Below are 23,158 nucleotides of genomic sequence, written 5' to 3'. Positions count from 1 at the left end.
ATTGTAAACTATTGTTCCTTCCCAATGCTGTTGAACATTACCTTAGTCTTGTGCATATTGATTTTCAAACCTACCTTTCTGCTGTTTCTGTCTATGTCATCAATAATTCTTTGCAGTTCATCCCAGAGTTTCTTAGCAAGGCAATGTCATCAGTGAATATTAGATTACTGACATATTCTTCATCAACCCTTATTATCCCTAACCCTTATCCCATTTCAAGTCTCTCAATAATTCCTTTAAGCAAGCTGTGAACGCAGTAGAACCCCTTTATAGTAAAGCCACTGGGACCAGCAAATATCTTTACTATATCAGGGTCTTTACTATATCAGTTGTTGGTGAAGACATGGTCTTAAAGATGCTGTCTGGTAATTAAATGCCTTCTTACTGAACATGTCTTATTGATTAACCCTTTCCCTCCCGCTGACGAGTATGCTCGCCATTAGGTTCTGTACCTATATACCAAATGACATTTGCTCATGCAGCGAACCAATGACGACTATGCTTGTCCTATTGCATCTAGTTGCGGTTAGTGACACTAGATGGCCATACTTGTCCACGTTTTTCTATTTGTGTGTTGCCTTTCGTCATATTCCTGCCTAACATCAGCGTGCAAAAAATGGCTGCCCCTGTGCCACACGTCAGTGAAAGCTCGCGCAAAGGAAAGTATTGTGATGACTCCTGATCAGATGATGACAGTTCTGTAGAGTTGTACTCGGATACGGAAAGTGACATGTTGTCATTTGAGGACTCTGACGATGACTATTCTGTGACTGGACCGAAAAATATCGCAGCTGCCCGTGAATGGTGCCCCATAGATTTATGAAATGCGCCTGCTGCATCGCCGCGTTTCCCGTTCTCTCACACGTTTGGGATAGCTGAAGTAGCTTATTTTATGTGCGGTTCAAATTTTTTTCTTAATGTTCATTTTTTTATTGTGCATCGAACTCTGCAAGATGCTTTTTCGCAGAATACTGGTGTCTTGCAGTGAAGCCTTCTTTAAACATTTTGTTTATGGAATTTGTGCAATAAAGAATTCGTACTGCATCGAATGAATGGTGCTGTTTTACTCAGAAAAAAAAGCTTTATGAAATTAGCCAAAAAAAAGTTCCGGTAATTTGGAGCAATTTTCCTCATTTTGCGCAGGAGGGAAAGGGTCGATGAAAAAAAAAAACACACACTCTGAAATACCTTCCACCTCTCTCTTATTATCTCTTTGTGCAAGTTTTTTTCAGTTATAAAAAGTTTTTACATCTTGTAGAAGTACCTCTTGAGCATGAGGACACTGGTTTTCACATAAAATCAAACTTGGTTGTATTTGAAGCCACAAAGCCTTACATGAACACGGTGTTACTTTTTGCCGTTTCTGTCTTTTAAAAGGCAATGAATGATAAATGTGCATGGCAATCAAGTGCTGCAAGACCCCATATGCTGCACCTCCACTTCTTGCCTCTGCTGCCTCACGCTTCATGCTGCACAGTGCTGTGAATGTTCTTCCGTTTCTTCCCCTTTCCTATTTCTTGCTGCACTTTTACTTTCCCTTACTTTCTGAATGGACCGCGCTGTCTACTTTCTGTGTTTGTAGGCAGCTTTACATTTTTTCCCCTACGCGCTGCATGCTTTATATTTGGCATATATAGAAGACATGATCCACCATCTACTCTTATGAAACAACACAACATACACACCCTAGAATCCTGAAGGAAGGTCAGTCGCCTCATCCTGCTTCATCACTGCCTATAAAGAAATATGAAAATGAAGTTGCCTAAATGCGTCAAAGCTCATTGTACGAGGAGAACCAGACACACGCAGGAACACTCACTGGCACCAATTTTTGCCCACACAAACACATTTAAATATAGTTACTTCCCCAGAACTGTACCCAATGGAATGCTTTACCTTTCATATTTTTCTGTCCAGCAATTTTGCAACAGAGTTGGAATGTCATCTCCTTATTTCATGAGTTTTGGTTTTAGTTTGTTTTGTGTTGCGATGCCTGTCTATGTCTTCAATTCTGATTGATTTTCTGACATTTTTTTTTCTCTATGCATATGCTTGTCATTTCTTGTATTGCAATATGTTTGAATGTGCCCCTCCTGCTAGGACCATGCATGGTTCGCAGTATTTAAAATAAATAAAATCAAATGAAACACGTCAGTGAAATCAGTATAAGGGAAAAACATTATTTTGTTTTTATATTTAAAACACAAAAATGTTTAAAACAGCAACACAATTACAGGTTAGTCAAGGTAGTCAAGGCTGAATTAGGTCAGTCGAGTCGATGCTATTTGTTAGGTGAGGTGGCAGTCGGTTCCAGTCTGCTATAGTACGAGGAAAAAAGGAATATTTAAAAATGTTTTCACTAGAATTTAATGGAGTTAATTGATGTTCGTGACAATTTCTTGTCAGACGGTTCTTCCGTTTGCTGAAGAAGGTATTTATGACTGAAGTTATTACTCTCCGCAAACTCAACTAATAACTCCCCCCTGCTATTCCTAGAACCAATGCCATAGTCACCCACTGCCTGGTCTCCAGCCTGCTTTTTTCCTACCTTGGCATTGTGTCGCCTATCAGTAGAGTATACAGTATACCGTGTTATTTCTTTCCCCATTGCGGATTCTATATTTTTGTAGAAGATTTCAACTGCCTGCTCATCATGACTACCTGTAGGTGCGTAGGCCTGTATAACCTTCAGTTTATACTGCTTATTAAGCTTGGTTACTATGACTACCACCCGCTCATTAATTCTATAGAATTCATTCATGTTGCCAGCTTAATGACCAGAAGCCTTACTCCTAGTTCTCGGCTCTCTGGTAAACCTTGATAACACAATACATGCCCACCCTTGAGTACATTATATGCCTCATTTGGCCCCCTAACCTCACTAAGTCCTATGACATCCCATTTCATGCCTGCTAGCTCCTTGCAGAGTTGCTAAACTAGCCTCGTTAGCTAGCATTCTAGCGTTAAACGTTTTACAGGGTCAGTTTCTACTGGTGGCCTGTCCGGAGCCAGAAATTCTTAGCCCCTCCGCTATGTTACAGGTCTGACCACCGCTGTGGTCATTTGCTCTGCAGCCGCTGGAAACTGAAGGCTGGGTGTTTATTAGAGTATTCATAGGAGGTTGTGGCCAATTACAGGGTGGCCTAATCCTGTTCTGGTGAATGAGTGCTTTTCCGGTGGTGTTCACCGGCATCAGGTCGCACCCCAAACTTGTTTATGCAATTCCATCAACACACGAAATATTTTTTTTTTATATCTGGTGGGGAATTGTGCGGCACTGAGATTCGAACCACGGTCCTATTGCACGCGAGGCAGATGTTCTACCTCTACAGCACCGCAACTGCCACATGTGTAAACATCTTAGCTATTCTAGCCGTGTCCAAGCATGTGTTAATACTTTTATCACACTAGGATAAAAAGATTGTGCTTAAAAGTGGGGCAATGCAGAGGCCGATGCAGACCCCCGCCTTCTGAATGAAAGGTTTGCTGTTGAAATTTAAGAAAGTAGATCAAAAATAAAATGTTAGTAGTTTCATGAAGTCGTCAATGAAGCCAGAGAAGAAAGTAGGGGGGAAAATGAGGGGCTCATTATAATACAAGAATGAAAGAAGCCAACAGTCAGCGAGGCCAAGGAAAGCATAGGAAATGTATATATTGTTACGTGCTTTGTACGCACGGGGGGTTTATTTACAGGGATCGGTACAAACAGGACTGCGGCGAAGCGTGCAAACGTTCCTCTGCCCTTGCTCTTCTTTCTTCTTCACCGATCTACCCGACCATTCTTCTTCATCTTCCGTCGACGTTCTACGAAGGCTCATAACATTTCCCTCCTCACAGACGAAGCCCGTCGGGCGAGTTACAGAGATCCTCTGGAATGAAATCGCTTGAGGCGGGCTACATGCACTACCTGCGACTGCCGGGACCATCGACCATTCGCCGTTATGTGTGCTAGGACGTAATTCAGGTCATTGATGCGTTCTAACACAACAATTGGTCCGGTGTAGTGTGACAGCTGTTTTTGACAAAGACCACGCTTACGGAGAGGTGTCCACAACCACACTAGTCACCAGGAGCATAGGAAACTTGTTGGTGTCGGGCGTCGTAGCGGTTCTTAGAACGTTCTTGTGAAGATAAAATTCGAACTCTGGCCAGCTGGCGGGCTTCTTCAGCTCTGCAGAGTATGGTAGCAAGAGAAGGTTCGTCATGAATGAAAAATGGCAGTATGGTGTCGAGGGCACAGCGAGGCGTGCAAGCATAGAGAAGGTAGAAGGGACTGTAGTCTGTTGTCTCATGTTGCGCTGTGTTATATGCATGCGTAATGAACGGTAGAACGCCATCCCAGTCCTTATGGTCTGCAGCGACGTACATAGCCAACATGGTGGTAAGCGTCCTATTAGTTCGTTCTACCACACCGTTCGTTTGGGGATGATATGGCGTGGAGTGGCGAAAACTGCAGGCGCTGAGGCGAAGAAGTTCTTCGACAATGTCCGCTGTGAATTGGCGTCCACGGTCACTAATGACGACTGCAGGAGGGCCGTGCCGAAGAATGACGAGTCGAAGTAAGAAATTTGATACTTCAGACGCAGTAGCGGATGGTATCGCGGCTGTCTCACAGTAGCGGGTTAAATAATCAACGCACACAAGAATCCATCGGTTTCCTTTAGAGGACCGTGGGAAAGGTCCAAGAAGGCCAATGCCAACTTGCTCAAACGGGGCTGTTGGAGGTGTGACTGGCTGCAGTTTTCCATGTGAGCTTGAAGTCGACAGCTTAAAGCGCTGGCATTGCACACAGCTGGCTACATATCGCTTGATCGTTGAACGCATCTTCGGCCAGTAAAATCGCTGCTGTGTGCGGTGGAGTGTTCGGGCCACTCCCGGGTGACCAGACGTGGCGTCATCATGCGTCATTTCTAGAACTGTGATACGTAGGCTTTCCGGAACGGCAAGAAGCATACGTGCTCCTCCAGAGGCGAAATTTTTCTTGTAAAGCACTCCTTCGCGAATGCTAAATGTGTTCTTCATAGGATCGTTGGCGGAATCAAACAGTGAAGTTAATGTTTTGTCTTTGCGTTGCTCGGTTCGGAAAACTCGGAGATTGGGGAAAGTTTGTGAAATTGGAGCCAAATATTCATCGAAATTGTCTGAGTCATTATCAGTCGTTTGAAGTGGCAAACGCGAAAGACAGTCAGCATCTGAGTGTTTATGGCCGCTTTTATGCACCACAGTAAAATTAAACTCTTGTAGGCGTAAAGCCCATCGAGCGAGCAGCCCACAGGGGTCACGAAGACTCACGAGCCAGCAAAGGGAATGGTGGTCGGTCACAATCGTGAAAGCATTCCCGTACAGATAGGAACGAAAGCGCTGTACAGCGAAAACAACGGCTAGACATTCTTGCTCCGTAACCGTGTAATTTCTTTCACATTTACTCAACGAGCGGCTGGCATACGCTATCACGTGCTGATCGCGTCCATGGCGTTGTGTAAGTACAGCGCCGATACCGATACCACTTGTGTCAGTGTGTACTTCAATTGGAGCTGATGGGCAGAAGTGGCGGAGGATTGGGCCCGAGGTCAAAAGAAACTTCAGATGACGGAAAGCTGAGTCACATTCGCTGGTCCAATTGAATGGTGTATCTTTATGCAGTAGACTCGTAAGTGGGTAAGCGATGTCTGCAAACCTTGGTATAAAGCGTCGAAAGTACGAGCATAGCCCCAAAGAGCTCTGCAGCTCTTTTACTGATTTGGGCACGGTAAAACTTTTGACGGCTTCAATTTTCTTGGGATCTGGTCGAACACCTTCTTTGTCAACTAAGTGACCGAGGACAATTGTTTTACGATCGCCAAAATGACATTTCTTTGCATTCAGTACAAGACCAGCTCGTTCTATGCAATTAAGTACGATATCCAGACGGCTGTTGTGCTCACTAAATGTTTTGCCAAAAATTACTACGTCGTCCAAATAACATAAACAAATTTGCCACTTTAGTCCACGTAGAATTGTATCCATGAACCACTCGAATGTGGCAGGTGCATTACATAATCCAAAAGGCATAATGTTAAATTCGTAAAGTCCGTCTGGTGTTATGAATGCCGTTTTTTCTTTATCTGCAATGTGCATGGGGATTTGCCAGTAACCGGATCTCAAGTCAATAGAAGAAAAGTTAACGTAGAAAGACGGGCTAGTTGGTCTTGATAAGTAGAGTGCATATTTTGGCAGCGTAAAATTAAAGATAGGACTAAAGGAGAAAGACAAGGGACAAACGCTGAACTTCAACTGATAGTTTAATGGACGTAACATCAATATATACAAAAAGTTTTTCAACGCCATCACTTGAGCGCATGCTCCCAAACCTTCGCCTCTGCATTATCGAACAGATTAGAGCCTCATCACCTATGGCCACGTGTCATTCTTCTCTTTAAAAATTCCAGCTCTTTGGGTGACAGCACAACCGAGCTACTGCTGCACAATCACCTTGATTGTGAATCTCAAGGGCCTCAAATATCTCCCTGCTCAACTGCTGCTTGAAGCTGCGCAGCACACGTGTGTCGCTGAACGCAGGGGTGCATGATGGACTGGTGGGGCTAGGGCAGCGGCTGCAGTGCAAGGCTAAATGACTGCTCTTTACAAGGGATCCTACTGCTCTTCGGGACGGTTTATGCACCTGCCCGTCTGTCCAACGTAGGTTTTCCCACATGACAGAAGAATCTTGTAGACTACCCCCGTTCTACAGGGGACGAAGCAGGTGTCATGCTTCTTCGTGCATGCATCAATGCCACTCTTTTGCCCATTCACTTTAGGGCAAAGCCGCGACAACTTTTCAGGAGCAGAGAAGACGACAGGGACGCCGCACTTCCCTGCAACCTTCTTCAGACGGTGGGAGAAACCATGAATATAAGGAACGGCAACAGGCCTTGTTTCCTGGCGTTTGGATTGTTGTGATCGCCCTCGTTCCTCACTCTCCACTTCCCGCAACAGCTTATTCGCTACCGAAGCCAGGAGTTCATTCGGGTAGCCAGCGGCTTTCAGGCGTTCGATCTGGCCCTGCACGCTGATGTTCATAAAGTGTGCACATGACTTTGCGAGAGCAGCACGTAGAGAATTAACAACGATCCCTCTTTTTACCAATTTCGAATGGGCCGAATCATACCTCAACACTTCTTTTTTCGACCGCGGCCTGTAGCTCCAACACACATTCGCCTCCCTGAAGATCAAACGCACATCCAAAAACTGAAGTCCGGTGTCCTCTGGCAATTCAAAAGTAAAACGAAGCCCTTTCGAGCAAACCTCAAACACGTCAAGCACTGTTTTTACCACGGCCTCCCTACACTGAAACTTGCTTGCCCTGATAACTACTAGGTAGTCGTCAACATATCTGAAAATCTTAGCTATTAAAGCTGCGTCAATGCACATGTCAATACGCTTGTCACACTGGGCTAAAAAGATGGTGCTTAAAACAGGCGCAATGCAAGAACAAATGCAGACCCCCGCCTTTTGTATGAAAGGTTTGCCGTTGAAATCAATAAAAGTGGAAGAAAGATAAAATGATAGAAGTTCCATGAAGCCGCCAATAGATAAACCTGAAGAATTCTGGAATTGCAGAGGCCGTGATTGTTCAATGAGGTCTCGAACTGCCACTAATAAGTCAGGCTGAGGAATCGAATAAAAAAGATCTACTACGTCTATCGAAAAGGCAGCAAGTGCCTCCGAACGGCTGTTACACTGCTGGAAGTAGTCTATAACCTCGCCCGAATTTACCACCATGAAAGGGTCGTCTATCTTCAGTGAGCTGAGGTGCTTCTGCAGAAACCTAGAAATCGCATTCTGCCAAGTAGAACGCTCCGTCACAATTGCTCGAAACGGCACATCAGGTTTATGTGTCTTTGCTGTGAAGAATATGTCAAGAGCATTTTTCCCCGCAGCAGAGACAGTTTTTTGAAGGCACGATAACTGTAACTTTTCGCATAAGCCCACTGCCTTGGTTTTTACCCTAGTAGAAGCAGACTTTACTGCTCTTACGCTTTACGGCAAGGCAATGGCGCGGGATAATGGCGATGATATGTACAAATGAAAGACGCATTATCAATCAGTTCTCTGGTTTTTGTATTGCCACTCCTTGAAAGAATCTGCACATCTGAAAAAAGAACACAAGGGACAAAGAAGTATTCAAGCCGAAGTACACAGCTTATATATGAAAAAATCGAGCATGCGCAGAAGGGGGCAGATAAAACAAATAGCAGTCAACACAAAAACATGTCTGGAAAGGCACATTCCGCCGAGTACATGTGTACAGATGTATCGCTAACACAACGATCGGATGCTCTAATAGAAGTCTTGCCTTACAATTTCACGCTAAATACAAGTCACTTCGGCCACAAAATAGGTTTATAGTGTCTGTGTGGCAGTCTATTTAGAATAATATGCAATGACACGATTACACAAGACAAATATTCAAAAGTAAAAAACAAATTCACTCGGGAAGATTGTAAGATGGATATGTACGATAAGAGTCAAAACACATGATTAGTTTTCAGTTAAATACAGGCAGTGACGGGCTGCTAACTGTATCGTTTGGTAGTGCGTTCAACTCCCAAATTGACTGTGGAAAGAAGGAGTTCTTAAATGTGTCACAATAAAATCTAATATCTGTTAAATGTTTAGAGTGTTTTGAATGCGTTTCTTGTTGATGAAGGGGACAGGTACTGATCAACGTCCACTTTCAGATCTCGACTCGATAGTTGGTAGCGGATCCCAGCCTCGGCGGCCGCTTTTCGATGGAGGCGAAAAGCAAGGCGCCCGTGTGCTGTGCGATGTCAGTGCACGTTAAAGAACCCCAGGTGGTCGAAATTTCCGGAGTCCTCCACTACGGCATCTCTCATAGCCTGAGTTGCTTTGGGACGTTAAACACCACAAACCACCAATAGTTGGTAGAGGAAGTTCAGGCGTAAAAAAATGGGCTTGGGTACATAGGGTGGGAAGACAAGCTTTATTAATGAGGTCCGTAGGAGAGTCACGTTTGCGATACTTGTTATATATAAATCGGACGGCCCTTCTTTGGACACCCTCCAGTTTGGCGATTAGTTGCTTCATGTGTGGGAATCAGCAAATAATATTGTATTCAAGTATAGAGTGATCCAAAAATGTGTAAGCCAGTAACTTTGTAGGGGGGGAAGCCGACGGAATTGATTGTTTCAGGGAGAAAAGTGCACTGAGAGCTTTATGAAACCTGCTTGCTCAACTTTAGGTCAGATGAAAGAACGACCATTCATCCACTGATTTTAGTTCTGTGTTATTAATTGTATAAGTAAAATTAGATGGGTTTTTCTTCCTCGTCACTGGATACATACGGTTTTCTCTGAAATAATGATCATCTGCCAGTTTTTGCACCAGTTTGCTATATTAGTCAATGCGTTGCTGGTCAGCGCTGATAAATGAAGGTAGGTCACTTTTGAAGGTGTAACCACGGCGCACATTCTGAAGGCGTCGACGACAGAAGTGGGATATATGTCCTTGAATTCCACAATAGTAGCACACTGGTCGGAAGGGGCACCAAGGTGCGTAATAGGCTGGCGCAGGTTGAGCTGTTGCCATGGCATTGATGTGGTTGTAGGGCGGTGCTGGTTGGGGCTGGGGGACAAAAGGAGGGGGGGATGCAGCGACGTGAGTGTAAAGGCCGTTCACATGATGCGACATGAGCGAAAAATGTCTATCCAGTCGCAGTGTCGTTGCGGCGCCAATCGCAACAGCTTTTTCACATGTTTGCGGCACCAGCGATTTCTGTCGGTGCGGCACGAGCGGCAGCACCATCATATTTTACAAACAATAAATGTAGAACACGTGTAAGATTAAATATTGTATCTTATTTATGTCCTTTTATCGAATTAAAGCACTTTACGCAAAACAGACATTTTTAACTTTTCGTTTTTTACGCAACTACGTACAGAAGGCACATCAGGCTAAATTTCATTGGCTGGCGGCCGCCTCGTTGGTAGTCTGCTGCAGCTGCTTTGCAATGGGAGCGGCGTGCCCTTCTGTTGCTGTGCGGCTGAAATCGCACTCTGCTGCGGTGAGAATCGCATCATGTGAAATGACCTTAAGTCGGTGCCAGGCAAGGTGCAGGAGGGTCGGGTGCGACAGGATGGGTGATTGTTGCCAACTCTTCTTTAATGATGTTATGGAGGCCGGCGTCATTAGAAGGCGGAGAAGAATGATCGCACCTATCCCGGCAGAAAGGGCTGAGGGCTTGGAGTTCCTCGCGGATCATAGCTCGAATCAGTGCCCATAGATCGAGGTCAGCAGAGGTCTGGTCAGCAGCGAAGTAGTGCTGCAATCGGGAGGACTGCAGGTGGTAACAATTTATTTATTTATTTATTCAGGTTACCCCTAAAGGCCCTCCAAAGGAGGGTATTACATAAGAGGGGGGGGGGATACAATTGTAAAAAACACTATGCAATTATCAACAATTACAATAAAAACCATTAAATATAACATCAAACAAGGAAAGAAAAACAACACCAAAATATTCTACACATTTCCGTCACAGTGAAGTAGCTCTTGGAATTTTTTTATGTTAGTTTCTGTAGCGATGTGCGATGGCAAGTTATTCCATTCAATGATAGTGCAAGGTATGAATGAATTGGCACAAGATGATAAATGACACTTTGCGCGTTTAGCTGTGAAGGCATGATTAAGTCGTGGAAAAATGACATCAGGTGACTGAAACAAATCACTGCGCAGTAGTGGATGGTGATAAAGCTTATGAAAAAGTGTTAACCAAGTGTGTTTACGACGACATGATAAGTCTTCCAGTTCAGCACGTTGTTTTAATGCTGTGACGCTAGTGAAAGGTGAGTAGTCTGAAAAAATAAAACGCACAGCACAGTTCTGCATGGATTCGATGTTGGTGATAACATAGGCTTGATCAGGGTCCCAAATAGCCATGGCATATTCAATTTTTGGGCGTATTAGAGTGATATAAGCAAGTTTTTTAACATGGATAGGAGCGTGTTTGAGAGTACATTTAAGAAGACCAAGTGAACGGTTAGCAGCAGCTAGGGTGAGGTGGAAGTGGTGATGCCATGTTAGATGAAACTGAAGGTGCACGCCAAGGTATTTGTAAGTGTTTGTTATTTGAACAGCATTGTCATTGAGCATGTAAGTGGTTGAAATGTGAGCTGTACGACGAGTGAAAGATATCTGTTTAGTTTTAGAAACGACCAGGATGAGCACCATGAGCTTACTGCGTTCAGGTCAGATTGTAGGAATTGGCGGTCATTAATAATGTTACGGTAAATTAGGCGAAAAGAGGAACTCTAGAGGCAGGTTAATATAGATTAGAAAAAGCAAAGGACCTTCCTTGGGATACACCTATGTCGAAGAAGAGTTAGAATTAGATGGGTGAATCAACACTGGGCAACTATTGTACATGTTTTCTGTACAATAAACCAGTGGGGCTCTTTGCTTGTGGTATTTGGCGCCTCTAAATTTAAAATGGTTCCTCAGTGGTTAGGTCGCTCAAGTGGCTTTCATTCTGGCTGCGATGGGGGCAAAAAGCAAGAACCCCACATGGTTGAAATTATCTAGAGTCTTCCACATTCTTCATAACCCTATAAACAAAACCAGCTTCGACTGTGGTGGTCACATTCAGGTTATCTGAGTATTGTTCATTCACAGCTGAGCTTCCTTGTCAGGTTTATACTACTTTGCGTAGCATAATAATAATAATAATAATAATAATAATAATAATAATAATAATAATAATAATAATAATAATAATAATAATAATAATAATAATAATAATAATAATAATAATTTTATTTTTTCCTTTACTACAAGGAAAGAAAAGGAGCAGCCGCTAAAAAGCTGCTTCAAAGAGCAGCTTGACGGGGCGGCTGCCCCTGCATATGACGGCATTTCACAGCAGAGAAAGTCACACCCACACAGTGAATAAACAGTGAATGGAGAAATAATTAGACTACAAAAAAGCACTAGGCAAATCAGGAAAAATGCATGAAAATAAAACAGAAACACCGCAAGACAGAGCACCTAACTTAAAAATATGTATTTATAGAAACATTTCGCGGATTAATTTAATGGGAGGAAGAGTCTTGCCTCAGTGGCATAAACCAGTCTTGCCTCAGTGGCTGATACTTGAGTGCTTACTCTGTGGGAGGTGCCTGCTATGTCATTCCATGTTGCTTTGGGATGTTCAACTGTACACACCACACTGTGATACAGACCAATTGCAGAGATTCTGAAAATCAAAAATTTTTCTATGCTCTGAAGCTGATGCAGCTAGGAACAACAAAAGGGCTGTAAAACCAGGATGCATCGAAATTGCTAAAAATCTGCATTTTCAGTCACGTGCAGGTTTTTGTTGCATGCAAATTTATTAAGGTAATGTAAAATCAAACTGAAAGGAGAAATTATTGTCCCTCGCTACACCAAATTTTTTTTTTCCTTCTTTGGAGTGACACTTTAGAAAGCATGAACAGCCACATGGGTATTGTGCCAACAAGAGGAAGTAAATCATGTTATCGAATTTCTTTTCATGCTGAGAGCTAAACGATGGCTATAATGTAACAGATGGTTTCAAGTCATGGGAGGCTTGCAAAACCTAGAGTATGGCCACTCTTCATTTTAGTTCACCCCGTAAGCCTTTTCGAGATGAGAATCAAAGGTTAAGCATGTAAAGTGTAATTGCCGACATCACAAGGGTTACAGAGAGACGGCAATATTTGTGAGGGCTGCATTCTGTTTTCTGCCTCCAAGCAAACATTGGAAATGTCTTTCATAGGCACTTGTGCCGCAGAGGAGCCGGAACACCATTACAGCAATTTTGTCATCATTTTACTTGCCAGCACAAAAGGGTGCTTAACCTTCTTGCGCTTTGGACCCTTGTTGAATTTTATAACATCTTCAGCTGTTCTTTGCAGGGATGAACGAAGGCAACATTATTATGCCACGAAAAAGAAACACAAATGATGAAAATTGATAGAAATGTAGTTGTGTACTTGCATTCAGGTTTATCTTGGTGCATTCATCTTCTTATTGTAAACAGGGGAGCATTAGGCATCTTTTGAAATGGATGCATGTGTACTTTCCCCTGGGAGAGCCTTGTCATTTTTTCCCTCCTCCAGGCTCTGCACCAGTGCCAAGAAGGTTCTGGAGGCGGCTGACCTTGACAAGAACACAGGGGATGAGGAGAGGTCCTTCATGCTCTACATGCGCTACTTCAGCATGGTGGAATTCATACGGACGCACAAGGAGTACACAACCACAAAGGTTCTCTTTTCCATTCCTCTGTCTGGTGATGATGGATATTTCTAGGCTAAAATGTGGCTGCATCCAAGAAAGCTCCAAGTCAGATTGGATAGATGATGCTCAGATGGGGAAGCATGCCACCGCTGCTCCAGCAGTTGCGTTTGCTTTCTGGTTTGTGGCTATGCACTGTCATGTCACCTGCGTCACTGCTGGCATATAGCCCAAGCAATCGCATTTGTAGTTTGCATCGTCGAGCTGCACTGGCATGTAGTCCGTTGCTCACTCACCTCTCACATATATGCCTGGCGTTTGTCGTTCACATGGCTCTTTGCAGGATGTCAAACTGGAATTTTTTCGGGTTCACGCCTTTCGGGTTCGGCTCCGGAGACACATTCCGTTCCGGTTCGAACCGGTTCGACCCTGCCTGAACCGGTTCGAACGGGTTCGAAAATAAATTCGGTAGTGTTTTTACTTCACTTTTTAATACCCAGCTTTCTTTCCTATTCCAATATATAATAAAAGCTAAAAATTTATATAGTAGTCAGTTCTATTGTTTTTGTCGTCGGATATTACGGACTTCACCGTCTGTAGAGACCTCGGCAGAATGTTTATAATGAGTGACCGACGATTAGAGCACGTTGGGAGAAAAATGATATTTTCATTCACATATAATCATCTAAAGCTGTCACGTGCTGAAAGCAACTTAAATAAAAATATTGTTTCTTGCTGCATTTTTCAGGTACACAGAATTTCACATGAATTTTATTTTGGAGCAAAACCTCGGCTGCTACATGCACAACAATGTTTCGCCGGGCTCCCACTAAATAACTTTGAAATCAGATCAAGGTCGAATCAAGCATACACCCCAAGGCTAACGATGTATATACGATATATGTGGCTGCATAAAGTTAAAGCAGGCGGACGCCTTTGTATTTCGAGTTTCTTAAATTTGTCCCTCTCCCTGCTTCAAGGTTTTCGTCCTGACCTTCCTCATCACCGCGCAACCAGGTTTCTGATTAGTTACAATTTGTCTCGATAGTTTGCTTCTAGCTTTTAGTACCAGTTTTCTGGACTGTCTTAGGTATTTGCATAAGTGATGGTGGATAAAGTGATGAAAGGCATACTTTTAAGGAAAGCCTTTCTATGTTCATGGAACGAAATGTTGCGCGCAAGATTTATATGCGATATCTGTCATATTCCGTGCGATTCCGAGAGATGTATTTTGTCTAGCGTTGCTGCCATCTGCAATGCCACACTTGAACGCGCGCCAAGGAACGCCGCGCGACAGGAGCGATGGTGTGCCATCCGTGCACTTGCCGGAGAAAGCGTGACAGATACTGCGCATTTCCATTCCTGTAAACCAATTATAAGTATATGTAGACTGCAACGAACGTTGATAAGAGGCAAAAAATGAGAGGCGATTGATAGGAAAAGAAGGGTAGGCTTTTGCCATTCAAGACATATAAGAGACCCTCTAATTTTTTTAAGGCAATCGAAAGCCTTCCTTGGCTATGTCGGTGGGGTCCTGTGTACAGAACGTGTCCGCAGCCATTCTGACATCTTCAGAAGGGGTAGGATCAAACATAAGGTTATGATTGATAGAGGATGATGCGAGGATGCTGCAGAAATAAAGTGATGTCAATAAGGGTTTAATTAAATTATAGCCAAATTGTAAAAGAACAATCAGTCAGAAGTCATACGACCAACGTCGATGTCCAAAGCATGTGATGTCACGCCAACTGGAAGTGGATGAGCCCAATAGATACTTGATCATGATCAGAAGTGTGCAATGAGTGTCAGTCTCGCATTGGTGAGATTTCCCCTCGAGATGTGTCAGCGAGACTCCACGAGTAAGAAATACTGCACCTTTCCTGTAAAGTAATTATAAAACACGCGTTCAATAGAATGCTGGTTGTGTTCGACAAGGGTGCGCAATGTGCACCAGCAACTCTCAGGCTTTAGCGCTTCTCCACTGCAGATGGTGCCGTCTTCTCGGAACTTTTGTTTTCCACGCCATAGTTGCATGAACCACAGCAGACGGAATAGAGCTTGTGATTTAATCCGCTTAACAGTAATTCCACTCAGTTCTTTGCTGAACTCAGTCATTGAACACCGGAGCTTCACGCTTGGCATAGTTTAACTTGCCAAAGGAAATAAAACAAGCAGACATCACTTAGGCACAAAAAGGAAGAGCAGATTGACAAGGAGAAATAGACTTGTTCGTATACAACTCAAGAACGGACCGTTAAATGGCTGCTCGAGGTGGCCTTCTCACTAGCAGCATCGGCTTATTATTCTGAAGTCTCGGTCAATCATATCGCATCTGCTGATGTCGCATCGCATACGGCTGCTATGCACGTGCCATAAGACTCATTGTGGAAAGATATTAAAATAAAATTATTTCTGTAACTTTTAACAGAATTTCGTTTTTGAGTTGGAACATAGGGATGCTCTCGAATGGGGCAACTTCCTCCATGAGCCATTGCCCAGTGCAGTGTTCTAAATGAAACGATAGCCCGACACCAGAGATTGGTGCATGTGGCAATGTAATTTTCTTTATTCATCTTTGGAAATAAGTAAGAAGGCGTTTTACAAGCAACGATAAAAGTAAAAAATGATAAGTTGCCAGCAAAAGTGGGTTGGAAGAACGGTTCCTCTTTTCTGTTCCGGTTTGGGTTCAGTTCCAAGATGGCGGAAAAAATTCTGGTTCGGTTCCGTTCGACACCCTGGCTCTTTCCTGCATTTGCAGCTCCCTATGCACTTGCGCGCTGTAGATGGCCATGTTGTGGATGTTATTAGGATTAGCAAAACAGTATGATTTTTCTTTTCCTTTGCAATGCCCTGATTCACAGGCAACATCGGCATTGAAATAAAAGTGCATAGTATGCACTTCTCACCTGTCTGCCGTACTGCAGACTGGTAATCTCATTGCATGGTTTTTAGTCTGTATGCCCTTGTCGATTCATTGTCACAGGTGCACGCAGACACACAACACAGGCAGAGCTTTATCTTGAAGAAAAAGATACAGGTTGTCATATAAGCAATGACAACCATGAATCTGCTTGTGCGTTTTTAAGCCAGCAGACTACGCTGTCTGCTCTTCGCCCATTGGTCACTGGATCGAGCGCGGCAGTTGCATTTTGTTTGGCAGCAGTGTCAAGACGTGGCACGTCGATGAGGCTTTCTGCAAGGGGGATAGCGAAAGGAGGAAAATGTCCCCTAAGCTGCATCGGTGAGCAAAGGGGAGCAGAAGGAGAGAGAGCTGTTCGTGGGCTTGATATTCGTGTACAAAATCATGCATGCCGAATTCGCAGCATACCAGTGGTGGTGCTCCTGTCTTATCTTACTCCGAAGTCAGTGTGCTTTCTGTGCTATGAGCTTTGGATGAGATGTAAGGAAGAAGATTTGGCACCAATGCACCAGCACGTGCGCAAAACTAACTATGCCTGACTATGTTTCAATCCCGCTGTGCTCTGTTTTCTCCGACTCTTTTTCCAACGGGCCTGTCATCACACCTTCCGATGACTTCGCACATCGCCTCTGTCTGCCCCTGCTGTTTGCTGTGCTTACTGTTGAAGCTGGCTGCAGCGCAATGGCCGTGATTAATCTTTTCAGCTCTCTTTTCTTTATGGAGAGTGTCTCAGAGGCGTCCAGCTTTTCGCCTCGATGGTTGAATGCAGCAGTTGTGATGATAATCCATGCCTTAAAGCAGTAGCTGCGCTTATTGCCACTTCTGCTGATCCATCTCGAGCAGATATCTTTGCCAGCTCTATTGACCATCTTTTTTGCCTTGCTTGACCAGTTCCATTCCTCCTTTGGTTTGTCACATCATCGTTAGGCCGCACCCATCGTATCGGCACCAGTACTCACTTGCCCGTGCGCCAGCGACCGTACTGCGTCTCCGCGACCAACCATTATATCATCAAAGAGCAGGTGGTCGACATCCTTAAGCATCGCGTGTTTCAATCTTCGCATAGTCCTTGACCCTCTCCTGTTGTTCTTGTCACCAAAAAAAGATGGCCTCAATCTGCTTTTGCATTGATTATCAGTGCTTATATAAAATTACCCGCAAGGACGTCTATCTCTTTCCCCAAATTGACGGTGACCTTGACTGTTTTCAAGATCATCTTTAGTCCTCCATTCAGGGTACTGGCAAGTTAACACTTTCCTGTCCGCGGGAAAAGTAGGGGTTTATGAGTGGTATCAGAAACATTTTTTTTTTTGTTTTTACAAGAACTTGCTTGGCACAGGAGTGTATGGTAGCAAATTATAGAGGAGGAAATTCTCTTCACAATGGTATTCATCACAATTAACATCTTTATTGCATAGGTGATAAAAAAATTAACAGAAAAAATTGCAGTTAAAATTAAAAAAAATTCATGAAAACAGCAAAATTTCATCACATAAAAAAAACATTAAAAAAATTATACGTTTTTTAGAACAGGGAACGAGGTAACAATGCTGCAAACTCCAGCTTTCTAAGTAACAGCTTTCTAACTCAAGTTAGGAAAGAAAACATTACACCACATGACTATTTTGCCACCGCGTGAAACAGTTCCTTGTTGCCGTGAAACAGAGGTTTGCTGCACATGTCTCACAGAAAAAGATTTGTTTCTTGTTCCATCTTTCTTTCTTCATAACCCAATTTGCAGTTCTTGTACCTTTCTCTTTTTTGGGACTTGTGCTGCAACCCCTGAGGTTGATCATGAGGCCAAAACAGATGGCGAACATCAGGGTCTCCAGGTTGTGGCTCACCAAATCCAAGCAGTTGCTCGGACAATTTTTTATTTTTATTTTTTCATCTCTTCTGGGGTGACAGCTCGCTAAGTTCCGTCTCTTACGCCATAGGAAGGTTTTTCCAAAATATGCATCCACGCATACTTGTTCGTGTTCATGCTTATCTCCTTGATGATCTTCGTGGTGAAGAATAGCAGAAAGAAATCGATGGCTCTGGAGTAGCGCCTTGCGGTGCTGCGACGCGCAATGCCAAAGTCGACCCCTGGCTGTCTCCTAGGAGAAAACAGGACTCTCTGCGCTGCCATTGGCAAGTAGCTTTGCCTGAATGACGTTGAGACCCTGCAGATAACAGTTATGACTTTAAGAACACTCTGATTTCTACCCATCAGCGCGCAGCAAAAGCGGAACTTTTCGAAAGAGAAAAAGAAGCCTACCGGGGCATGGCCGTTGACATTCCTGGTCAGTTTGACGCAGTTTCGCTGTCGGTGCTGAATTCGTCTTGCGAGTCATCACTGTTGCTGTTAGCATTCACAGGTGAGCACTCAGATGCGTCAGTATCTGTGGAAACGGCCCGCTTTTGAGCAGCAGCAGCAGCGCGCGACGTCAACGCCATTTTGCAAGTAACGAGCGCCGGTTACGTCACTCGAAAACTATAAGAACGGCCGCGACGTGGCGGAAAAAAATAAAACTGAAAGCAAAATTGAAAAAGGGGTTGTTCTATTACCCACTGGATGCCGCCACTTGTCAAGGAGCACATTGAAAGCGGGAAAATTCGAATTGTGAAACCATCGATAACAGGTTCTCGATTGGAATAGGCGCGCGCAGAAAAGTGTTAAGCTGGCCGATGCTGACCTTGCCAAGACACCTTTTGTGATACGGGACAGACTGTAAGAATTGAACGTCATGCCATCTTTACTGTGTAATGTACCTGCCACGTTTCAGTGCACGGTGGACGTCTTCTTGCGCAGCCTCAGGTGGAAGATCTGCTTGTGCTACTTGGATGACGTTGTTTTCTCATTAGATTTCCCGATGCATCTCGCTCAATTCAGACGTGTTGGAATGCCTTACTACGGCTGGCCTTTAAATGGATTTTAAAAAATGTCACTTCGTCAACCACCAATTGACATTTTTGGGCCATGTCATCTCTAAGGATGGTGTGCTTCCCAACCCAGCTGAAGTTAGTGGTGTTGTCACTGTGCTCCTAAAACCATCCACGATGAAGGGACTTGAAAATTTAATCAGCCTCTGCTCTTATTTCTGGCGCTGCTTTGCTTCATCATCGCACCCTTGACAATTCTCCTTCTTGGAAGCAACAAGCTCTCCAGCTGGTGTTCCGCATGTGACAAAGCGTTCAGCACACTGGGCCAACTGTTTACCTCACCGTCCCCTATTGCTCCCACTGAGGTGCTAACGGATGGCATCAGTGCAGTTCTCGTGCACTGTAAACCCGAGTGGGTTGACTATGTTCTAGCATACGCGAGTGGCACCTTGACGAAACCTACTACTCAGTTACTGAGGAGCCATTCCGACCTTACATGCACGGCTAACTATTGGAAGTCGTTACGGACCACCATTTCCTATGTTGGCTGTCCTCCCTTAAATATCCAACTGGCCACTTGCTGGGCCTTACGGCTTCAAAAAGAGGGCATTCGTTTGGTGTATTGCTCTGGAAGAAAGCATGGTCTCACTCCCTTCTGCCAGCTAAAAGCGACTTCCCCATCTCCTTGTCTTTGGCGGTCAAGCAGTCCAAATATTCCTGGATCGCATCTCGGGTTTCTTTCATACCCTTCGACCATTCCAACGCCTCACTTCACAATTCGTGATGGGCTCTTATACTACTGAAATTATCTTCATTCTTCCACATTCACGATTGAAAATCGGCACTTCATGCTGACCACATGGCCTTGCCTGTGTTACTACTGGCATGGAATATACAGTGCAGTCCACTTATAACGACATTCAGAAAACCAGAAAATTCAATTGTGATAACCAGTTGTTATATCTGGTCCGGTGAGAAAAAAAGGAAAAAAAAAAACACCCTCATATTTTCCCATGCATGTAGGCTTGCCTACTTACCAGCAATAAGTGAATTGGATTGAACAGTGCTAATCATCGTAAAGAGCACTAAGCATTTGATTGCAGGATACATCAATAGCCCAGCGGTAGAGCAAGTTGCGCCAAATCAGGAAGTCTGCTACATGCTGCTACAAAATCGATTTTTTTGCCTACTTCTGCGCCACGCCTGCACCAAAAGTAGCTGAACAACTCTGCCGACAGCGAAACCAAAACTGACATCTACTTGCAACATTGTGCAAGGCGGAAGATTATTTTTGCAGATCCTGGGCGGACAATCACATTACACAAAATTGACGTTTGTCTACGTCACTTCTGTGTCTCCTGCTGGTGTTTTTTTTTTCCATCTACTTAGAGCGAGTGAGAGGAGGCTGCAAGATATCTCTCAAGCCCAATGCGTGGGAAGGGTGAAAGGAGGGGCTGGCAGGCTGGCCTTCGAAGGGTCAAAGCACGTTCAAACGCGTGTCGTCTTCGAGCTGCCCTGGGCGCTTACTTAATTTGTGTGTGCAAAGGATGTGCGAGCAGGCTGGCCAACGCATATGGCGCGGTTTTAAACGAGTTTAACAGTTTAGCAAAGCACGGCTGGAGCAGTATGCACGCTTGCTTCCTTTTTTTTTTTCGTAACAGTGAGATATGGGCTGCGATGGCCTTGAGTAGCAGCGGAGGGAGGGCTAAGGATTTGACTGCTTCTGTGCGCGTGCACTGGAACATCTGCTATAGTTTCACAGCTTAACTCATGTGCAGGTAATATTTGCAGCCCCGCATAGTCAGTAAGTACCCTTGGACGTTTTCACTAAGCATACGCACAATCCCTGCAATGCGCTGTGAAGAAGCAGATTCATGACTCCGAGTCCCTGCGTCGCTTTGATTAACCAGCCAACCTCCCAAACCACTGGAAGAAAAAGAATGAAAGCAAAGATTGCGATTAATGCACAGAATCGGCACTCACTGTACATCCCCAAGCATCATGCCTTTTGACTGAGGAGCACCAGCAGCGAGGGAAAAAAAAAAATCTACACCCAGGACCTGCAAAAATATTCTTCCCCCTTTCCCTACAGTCAGCACGGGTCTTGAAGGAAAAAGGCGCCTCAACATTACCTTGATGTACAGGATAAGGGCACTCAGAAAAGAGGAGAGAAAAGGTACAGAAAGAGATCAGGCTGGCCAGGAATATGAGCATCAGTGCTGCTTTTCTCAAAAGGCGTCAAGTCTAAAAATTTTGCAGACGTTGAGAGTGGACAAGCCCTTCAGAAGGATGGAAAGTGAAGGCTCACAGCGGCACTGTCCAAGCTGGAGCCATCAAGGCAAGAGAAGAAATAGTGCCTTGAAGTTGGAGTTTTAAGAAGCGGCGGTTCTGAATTTCCACAGAGAGTTTTTATATTAACCTTCTTTCCGAGGTTGCAGTGCTTAAAGTGTAGTTGCATATCTCGATATGCCTTCCCTCTGAATAAAGACGGCTTTGTTTTTAGTAAAACCTCCTGTTTGCTTAATTTGGGGCTTTTTGTTAGGAAGATAGTGAGAGACCGGAAAGCGTGGCGTGACATGGTCCATAGGGTCACGAAGAGTCGGACACGACTGAACGACTAAACAAACAAACAAGGAAATAAAATTCAACAGAATGGCAAAGCGGGCGAGTTGGTGATACATGGTTTAAAAATAAAACAGCGCAAAACACACAGACGATAGGTGTCTGTTTCTATTCTGTCGTCTGTGTGTTTTGCGCTGTTTTATTTTTAAACCAAGGAAATAAAAGCATTTTAGACTGCATTTGAGCCTGAAGCTTGTTTTTGCACGGCTATGGTCGTTATAAACATCTGAGCAATTGGGTTCTGGAAATAAAACAAGCTTCCTTTGTTTAAGCATCTCGAGATTTGAAATTTTGCTACAAAACTTCTTTTTGCTACAAAAGGTCAAATATTTGCTACAAAATGCCATTTTTTCTGCTACAAATTCTGCTACAAAAGCTGCTACAAGAAGCCAGTTGGCAGCTCCACCACTGATAGCCATAAAATAACTTTAGCATACTTAAAAACGTTGGAAATTAGCACCCGCTTGAGCAGTAGCTGAAGCATGGCACTCGCATTGAGCATCGTTTTCAGTAACGTGTACGCTGGCGGTTCGTTTTTGCATGCACGAAACCAATGAACAACTGGATGAACTGCAAGATCTCCCCATTGTATCGTAGAGTGCAAGTGCCCATATTTTTGCGCAAGGACTTTGACCTTGAAACCTTGCCAGAAGGCACGATGAATCTGCTGTTACATCTCAAGAGCTATTGCGCTCTTTTTGTGGTATGGGCCATCTTTCACGGATGCACAGTTGGTGATGACAAGAACGATATGGCAGCACCCTTTGTCTTACCAAGATACTTTGTTGGGCGAGTTGCAGCGCATGTACTGTGGCTTTCGTGTTTCTTGTCCCTTGTTTTCGTGTTCGCGCTGGTTATATTAATAATAATGAATAAGCACCCTTTGTGTGGCGATGATAGCACTCATTTTCTAACTGCATGCAATGGCCCTCGCGGATTTCTCCATGCTTGTCCGTTTTTTGCCGCATATGTAGATTTCATGTCATTCTTTTCTTAGTATTTTATTTTTTATCAAGCATTCAGACAAAGTTTCGCGGCAAACATCTACTAGGTGGTGATAAAGATATCGTTGCAGAGGAAGCCACGGAGCTGGTGGAATAAGGGAATCAGGGAAGCTATTGAACAACGACGGGCTGCTTCAAGGGAACACCGAATGGCAAAGAAAGCACAGGTATCTCGGGAGGAAATCGACCAAAAATGGGAGTTATATCGACAAAAGAAACTTCAGGTGCAGGTCCTCGTCCAAAGTAAAATAAGGCAGCCCACCGATCGCTGGATGGCTGACATACACGATGCCTCTAGGGGCAGAGCAAGAAAATTCTGGAACCATATAAGCTGGCTAGGGAAGAAGAATCAAAGAAAGCAGGATCGGATTCAAGATAACTAGGGAAATTGTTTAAAGGGAGACAACGCAATGAACTACATTACATCAGTTATAGCCTAGTCATTTAAGAGCGACGATAGGGTAATATCCGCAAATCAGGAAGCAACACAAGGTAG

At 44.1% G+C, this 23,158-nt stretch overlaps 1 protein-coding gene across 5 annotated transcripts in view; it reads left to right on the top strand.

Moving 5' to 3' along the window:
* LOC146172058 (ubiquitin carboxyl-terminal hydrolase 8-like) overlaps nt 1-23,158 on the top strand; it is a 469,773-nt gene that overhangs the window by 13,291 nt on the left and 433,324 nt on the right. For 4 of the 5 annotated variants that reach the window (XM_084586092.1, XM_084586091.1, XM_084586093.1 and 1 more), the window contains one exon: nt 13,137-13,281. The exons of the other annotated variant lie outside the window; for it this stretch is intronic. In XM_084586092.1, the coding sequence (XP_084442218.1) occupies nt 13,137-13,281 (145 nt within the window). The remainder of the gene's footprint in view (nt 1-13,136; nt 13,282-23,158) is intronic. 5 annotated transcript variants of the gene reach the window in all.

This window comes from Amblyomma maculatum, unplaced genomic scaffold (assembly GCF_055883805.1).
Source record: "Amblyomma maculatum isolate TAMU_Amacu unplaced genomic scaffold, ASM5588380v1 scaffold_14, whole genome shotgun sequence".
Lineage (NCBI taxonomy): Eukaryota > Metazoa > Arthropoda > Arachnida > Ixodida > Ixodidae > Amblyomma > Amblyomma maculatum.
The sequence above is the reverse complement of the archived record's forward strand: the minus strand, read 5'-3'. Positions and strand labels throughout refer to the sequence as shown.